We start from the raw sequence: 7,907 nt of genomic DNA, 5'->3' as shown, positions 1-7,907 counted from the left end.
AGTATGTTCTTTTCTTGGTTAGATTAGGTCCACAAGTCACACAGACTTCCCCAAACAGTACATGTGTCTTCCCCAAACAATGAACTTTATTTTCTACATACCTGGAATGGCCAGGTTCCTGAGGGCACTCAGCGCTGCGTGCTGTACAGTGACATTCCCATCTTCTACATGTCTGTCCAGCAAATCCATAAGTCTTTCTACAATCCCATTGTCTACCATGTGAATACAATTTCCATCTGAACAAAACAAAAATATTTTTTTCTTTTCTTTAAAAATGTTTATAAATATTTTATAATACTGATATCTGCCCATTATCTACCTACATTAGGGAAAAAAGAGCTATAAAAAAAATAACAATTCTTCCACTCATCAGATTTACAGGTTTTTCTATGAACTGAGTGAGAAGTCTGATTATAAAGATTCTTAAATAAAATTTAAAAATCAAATAAATTACCAGAAACATCCCTAGCTTAAAGCCTGATAATACATAAGAAGTAGAAACCATATGATTAAAAGACTTTACCTTTGTTATCATGGCTGATTATTAATATTTTGCCACTCCATCATTAGAGAGTTATTGGCCAAAAGAAGGGAGTAAACATAGAGTAATTCAGTCATTATAATATACTACACCAATAGCTCATATTGGAACAAAATCCAACTAAAAAGAAAAATAACCCTTATCTCCTAGACACAGTAGAGTTTGACTGAATTTGAGTTTCTTACAAGTGCCAGATTTTATAAATAAACATGCCTCTGAAATATTAAACTAAATTAAGTATCTACCCTAAAATAGAGGATTAGTTATATTTAAGTTTTATGGGCATTAAAGTGTTAATGTTTATTATGAGGCATAATAACCCTGGAATGAATACTCAAGAATTTTAAATTCAAAATCAAATCATCAGGCAAGAGAGATCAGATGCATATTAGTACAGAACTTACGTATTCTAAAGAAGCACTTCATAATTATTGTTCATGACTTGTAAATTGTTAGAATTTAGTTCAAATGCATAAAATATGTAATTTAGGAAAGTCACTGTAAGTACTTCAGATTTCTAAAAAACTAAGCAGGATATATACACTTTATACAAATTTTTGAACTGTTCCAATTTTAGTACACATGATGGCAAAACAAAAATTGAAAAAATAGTACATTTTGTTAAAAAAAGAGAAACTGATACACTTACCATTTCTGGCAAAATTTGCAATTGCCAATGCTCCAGCAAGTTGTAGCTGGTGGTTATTTGATGGAATCCAGGAAAGCACCCTTTGAAATACACTGCCTTTTCCTCCTTCAAATAATTTCTGCATGGATTCATCTGGAGATAAATGAAACAAAAAAATAATTATGAGTAACAAGTTCATATTCTTAAGTGAATATCCAACTGGGAAACTATATCATAAACTATTAATTTCCTAATGGGAAAGGCAATGAATCTTTTTATAATAAACTTTTAATAGAGACTAGACAATAGTGTTTAGCACGTTTTTAGTCCAAGTCCCAAGCAGCCTTCTACCTTTCAGTCCTCGGTACCACAGCTGCGTATTCTGTACGACAGCTCTTCAAATGCTGAAAGATAGCAAAGACTTCTTGTTTTCAGGTTCATTACCTCTAGTGGTATCCATGACATGTTTAAGGTTTCACAATTGTATTAACGGGGTATGACATAGGAAAGTGAGAAAATGCCTAATATAGAATCTTCAGAAGAGACTTAAATTCTAAAAAAATCTGGTTAACTGTATTCTTTGGCTGGCATAAATTACAACTCACCTCCAAGAAGTAATAAAACCATTAGATCTGAACCAGTTTTGAGCTCAGCAATATCATCCTCTTTGTCACTGTCCACTTTCTGTTGAACAATCTCTAGTAGGCACTCTACCAGGCCTGCTTCAACCAGCTGTAGTTTAATAGCATCTAAAGAACAATGTGAACAAAATAATGAAAATTTTAGATAAATTAGGATTCCTGATATAAGCAATCCTTTATGAAGAATTGTAAGAAATCAAGAATATGCATGAATTAGATGACACCTTAAAAGGTTTGAGTTTCAAAATGAAACTATCTTGACAGTGCAGCTTAACTACACAAAGGCTTTCGTTTATTTTTCTCTTTGAAATTTTGTCACTTTTCACAATGTCTTGCAGCACCTAAACACATTGAGTCTCAGCTGTGAAGGCAACTAATATTACTCCACTATTATTCTAGGTAGTATGCTCATATTTAAAAGGCGATACTGGTGGGGTGTGGTGACTCATGCCTATAATCCTAGCTCTGGCAGGTTGAGATGGGAGGATCACTTCAAGCCAGGAATTTGAGACCAGCCTGAGCAACATAGTGAGACCCTAACTCTACAAAACTGAAAAATTAGCTGGGGATGGTGGTGCATGCTTGTAGTCACAGATACTTTATAGCAGCAGTTCTCAACCTGTGGGTCATGACCCACAGGAACTGTATTAAAGGGCTGTAGCATTAGGAAGATTGAGAACCACTGCTTTAGAGTCTGAGGCAGAAGAATTGTTTGAACCCATGAGTTTGAGGTTGCAGTAAGCTATGGTGACATCATTGTGCTCTAGCCTGAGAAACAGAAACTCTAATTAAAAAAAAAAAAAAATGGGGTGGTGCCTGTGGCTCAGTGGGTAGGGCACCAGCCCCATATACTAAGGGTGGCGGGTTCCAACCTGGTCCTGGTCAAACTTCAACAAAAAAAAAAGCTGGGCATCATGGTAGGTGCATGTAGTCCCAGCTACTCAGAAGGCTGAGGCAAGAGACCAGGAGTTGGAGGTTGCTGTGAGCTGTGACGCCATAGCACTCTACTGAGGGCAACAAAGTGAGACTCTGTCTCTAAAATAAATAAATAAATAATAATAAAAAAAGTTATCTAAAGTTAAAATATGTCCACTAATGGGTCTTGAATATAATGTTATCAAAAAGTAAAGAGCTACTAGTAAATTTTAGCCTATATCATAAGCCTGATGTAATTTTCCTGCCCTAGCTTCCCCAACTGCTGGGATTATAGGCATAAGACACTATGGCTGGCCAGGTTTTTATTAATTTAACACTTTCTTGGGTGATGAGTACATGCTGGTTTATAAAAACATATTCTATTCTGAATATGTTTCAATTGTTCATAATAAAAGTTGAAAGAAAAAAAGGTCTAAAGTTCTCTGATGGATAACCAAAAATATAAGGATTGGAGAGATAGGAATGACATCCCAATTATACTTTTAAAAATGATTTCACAGGAAACTCCTCCCTTACAATCAATTTTCTGTAACACCCCTAAAATCCAACATGTAACATTTCATTGCCAACTTTATGTCTGTATCCATATCCATCTTCCATTATTTATCTGTATTTCAACCTAGTCTATCTAAATACTTTGGTTATTACATGATGTTTCTTAAGATAAATGCTGATTAACTTTGAAAATACATTTGCTACAGAAATTTAAATTTGTATTTTTCACTTGGAATTTGTTTTAGACATTGGTTCCCCTAAGTTGTATATACATACATTATACAGCAGTGGCAGTTTCAGCTTGTCATTTAGGAAAAACAAAGACTTTCAAAAAATATATACTTCAGACTTTCAGGCAATTTTAATGTGTGAAAACTTAGCCTTTTTCTATCACTAAAATCACTGATCTTCTTTTGAATATAGTCTCAGAATATGCAGAATATTCAACGTGGAATATTTCTTTAAAAGGTACAATTGCACTGTGCCAGGCTAAAAGTAGGGCGTTTCCTTGGTTACAGAAAGCTAGGGCTAGAAATGTGTGGTGAGTAGAATTTAAAAAAACATGACGAACAAGCCTTAAAAATACTAAAAACTTTGAACTATACAAATCCCAATGTATGGTGTTGGAATTACTCTTCTATGCAAACTAGAAAAGAACAGATAATACGGAAAGAATTAGTTCCAGAGAAGTTTTCAGTTACTGCAATCAAGAAATTCACTATAACAGCCTAGAAAGGTGGACTGTGCGTTCTTCCCCTTTCTGACCACACTCTTGCCCTCCGCTCCTCTCAAATCACCACCCTGATTGTTGTGATAATCACTCTATGTACTTTTCTTCGTTGTTTTACAAGTAATCATTTCTAAAAACTGCAGTTTTACCTTTTTTTGAACTTTATATAAATGGAATCATACAATATGCATTTTTCATTGTTGGCTTTTTCCTTTCAGCCTGTTACATACATATAAGATTCGCCCACGTTAATGGCTCTAGCTATCTTCATTCCTTTTCACAATTGTGTATTTTTCCATGATATGAATATACTACAATTTATTTATTCATTCTGTTAATGGATGTGAGCTGGTTTTAGTTTTTTCGATATTATAAATAATGCTGCCTTGAACATTCCTATGATGGCTCCTGGGGCACATGTGCACATGCTTCTGGGTATACAGCTAAGAAGGAAATCGCTGTATCACAGGCTGTGTATCTCCAACACCAAGAGGCAGTATCAGTTTACACTCTCACTGCTCCACACTCTCATCAACGCCTGGTATTATCAGACCTCCCAGTCAGTATGTAGTGGTATTATTTTGTATTCCCTGATTATTACAAGATTGAGCATATTGTTGTGTGTTTATTGGCCCCTTGGATTTTATCTTTTGTCTAGTACCTATTCTAATCTTTTGTACATTTCCCCACAGGGTTTTCTACATTTTTCTTAATGACTCATGAGTATTTTTATGTATTTTTAAGAGCCCTCTGTCAGTTATACGTGTTGTAAATAATTTCTCTCACTCTCTTGCTTTTCACTCTTAATGGTGTCTTTTGAAAATGGAAATTTTTACTTTCAAAATAACCAAATGTATCAATCTTTTCCTTGATGATTAGAGCCTTTTGTGACCAAAGACAACTTTCTGTACTCCAAGGCCAGGATGATAATTTCCTATCCTGTATTTTAAGATAAACTTTCTGATTTTAACTTTCAAAATTAGGTCAATCTGGAATTTTTTTGTACGGTATGAAATGTGGAGTATCTCTAGTTGAATTTTTTTCCATAGTCCCAGGACACTTTATTGAAAATACTGTTTTCCATACTGTTTTCTTTTGGGGGAGTTAACTTAAATGGAGAGCAGGTGTCCTCAAACTGCGGCCCGCCAAGGACATTTATCTGGCCCATCAGGTGTTTTTGCCACTGCTGCCTGTCCTGTTTAGCAGCTGACTCTTCCCGGGGCCTGCAGTCTGGCCCCTCCAATGGTCTGAGGGACAGTGAACTGGCTCCCTGTTTAAAAAGTTTGAGGACCCCTGCTGTAGAGTTTTATAAGAATAAAGTATTGTGATTTGTTATGTGGTAAAGCCAGTTCTGCTGCCATGTTCTCTTTCACAGTATCTTGGCTACTGTGGGGCTTTTGGGATTTTGGTTAGAACTGCATTGAGTCTACAAATCAACATGGGGAGGAGATAAAAACATCTTCCAAACACTGAAGTCTGCAATCTACAGAAGTAATACGGCTTTCCATTTATTTGGATCTTTGGTTTCTTTCAATGATTATCCACAGTTTCCTGCTGGAGATCTTGTGCATCTTTTATTAGTTCATTCTTAGGTTATTTCATTTTTTATACTACGTTAAATGTGTGTGTATATGCATATATATTTATTCACAGTCAAGATGTGTTTAAATTTTTTTACACCTGTTATGCTATGAATTCATAGGGAATCGGTTCCAGCGGCCCAGGCTCTTTCCACTGGTTCTCACACAGTGTGTGTCTCTGGGTAGAGCAGGCTGGCACTTCAGTTGGACTCAGGTACCTTTCTCCTTAGTTTCCTTCTTCTGATCATTTTCTTCCACACATTTTAGGAAGCTATCTCAGCTCCTGAGAGGCTAATACGCTCGATCACACATCAATTTCTTGGCAAGAATCTTGCTCCTGTTTGTTGACAAAAATGCGAACAGCATGCTGGGTAACATTGAAGACCCTTCCAGTTTTGTCAGGGTGATACTTGTGGGGCATCCCTTTTTCAATATAACTCATTCTCTAGTTGTCTCCATCATTCTTCCTATAGATTCACCAATATGAATATGTGGCCAAAGAAACAACTCCATGTTTTCTAAAAGGTCTATAGAACATATATTGGATGCCTTTCCCCTTTTCCTTTGAATTTGCCATTTTGGTGAATTACTGGAAGATGGCAGGCCAACCTAAAGGTGTGTCAGGGGTGCCCAGCTTTTTTCTTTTTTGCTGCACATTGGAAGAATAAGAGCTGTTGTGGGCTACATGTTAAATACAAAAATACTAATAAAAGCTGATGAGCAAAAAAAGTCCTGCACATACTTTTCACAGTATTGGACAACACAGATAAGCAAAACAGTTCTTAAATAATCTGCATGTAGCCTATGGGTAGGACACCTCTAAACCTGATACTTTTAACATTTTCTGGGATTTGCTGGTATACAGAAATTTCTTTTTTAGGTTTTTTTTTGGCCAGAAACGTAACTAAATTCTAATTTTAAGAAATTTACAAGATTAATCTATAGATTCTTTTAAACTGAACAGATATAATCTCATTCTCTGTAAAATCTTTATCTTCTATTTTTTAATTTTTTCTTGAATACACTGGGTAATGCCTGCAATACAATATTTAACAGAAGAGGGGATGATCCTTCTTATTCAATCTCAAAGGGAATCCTTTTTATGTTACTATTGAGTGATTTTTCTGTAGGCTTCTGGTAGCTATCCAGTATCCAGTGCTGGTTTCCTAAAAATTTAAAAATCATGAGTAGTTTATCTTATCAAATGCTTTTTTTTTTAGAATCAGGGATATGATTTCTCTCCTTTAATGTTTCAGGGTAATAATTTATATTGATTACATTTTGAATATGAAACTGCTTTACATTTTCAGAATAAATGCAATTTAGTACGATTAATTTTTAAATATATATCTAGAGTTGATTTGCTAAAATTTTAGGAGGAACTTTTTAAATCTATGTTTATGGTGAAACTAGCACTTAATTTTCATTCACATACTGTCTTTGCTGGGATTTAGTATAAGGTTTCATTAGCCTCATTAAATTGGTAAGCTATCTGCTTTAACTCTTCTCTGGAAGAATTCAAAATAAAGATTATTCAGCTTTTCTATTTTTTTCTGTGTCATTTACACTTTAAAAGGCATCAAATTGTTCATAACACCCTCTTAATAAGGGTAAGATGTGAAGGAAGGTATGCTGTTGCATTCTTGATTTAGGTTAATTATGCTTTCTCTTTCATTTTTCCTGACTTATCGTTGTAGGAATTTACCAATTTTGTTCAGTCTTTTCAGAAATTCAACTTTGGTAACTGTATTGCATTGTAAAATTTTTATTTTATTAATTTTAGCTCTTTGCATTTCTTTCCTTCTGCTTTTCGATGTTTAATTTCTTTCCCCTAAGTTCCTAAGATAAATACTGAACTCACTGACTTTAGCCTTTTTCCCCTTTAGATTTTTCAATATAATCTTCACTATGATGTAACTTCTTCTAATATATGCATTTTATATAACATACATATATTTTGTATTTTCTCTATACATGTGTTTATTTGGTTTCCACTTTTGCCTTCACAAAATTAAAAAGGCTTAAAATTTAATAATAATGTTTAAGACAAGGACTAGAAAAAAAACCTCGTAAAGAACAAAGACAAATACCTTCAGAAAAGAAATCAGATGATTGCTGCAACAAAATATTGAGCAGTAATAATAATAATGCAACAAAAGTAACATTCACTTTGTCAGATAAGAGTATGTCTATCATAGAATGCTTTGACTCTGAGGTTTAGTATGGAGTCATCAGTTAACTTCTTATTTTTTTTCCCAAAGTCTCTTTATAAATAAAAATGGGAGATAATTTCAAAAAAACAGATCATGCCAAATCTTACAGACAATAGAAAAAGAAGAAATACTTCAAAATCATT

General features: G+C 34.3%; 1 protein-coding gene across 3 annotated transcripts in view; it reads right to left on the bottom strand.

Moving 5' to 3' along the window:
• The window catches only part of RAP1GDS1 (Rap1 GTPase-GDP dissociation stimulator 1), a 140,365-nt gene that overhangs the window by 14,648 nt on the left and 117,810 nt on the right, over window positions 1-7,907 (bottom strand). For all 3 annotated transcript variants that reach the window (XM_012810563.2, XM_023518399.1, XM_012810565.2), the window contains 3 exons: window positions 1,775-1,918; window positions 1,191-1,322; window positions 102-236 (listed from right to left, as the gene is read on the bottom strand). In XM_012810563.2, the coding sequence (XP_012666017.1) occupies window positions 102-236; window positions 1,191-1,322; window positions 1,775-1,918 (411 nt within the window). The remainder of the gene's footprint in view (window positions 1-101; window positions 237-1,190; window positions 1,323-1,774; window positions 1,919-7,907) is intronic.

Source organism: Otolemur garnettii, unplaced genomic scaffold, assembly GCF_000181295.1.
Source record: "Otolemur garnettii isolate 467f Iridium unplaced genomic scaffold, OtoGar3 scaffold00137, whole genome shotgun sequence".
Taxonomy (NCBI): domain Eukaryota; kingdom Metazoa; phylum Chordata; class Mammalia; order Primates; family Galagidae; genus Otolemur; species Otolemur garnettii.
Note: the sequence above shows the minus strand (reverse complement) of the source record. Positions and strands in the feature narration are given on the sequence as shown.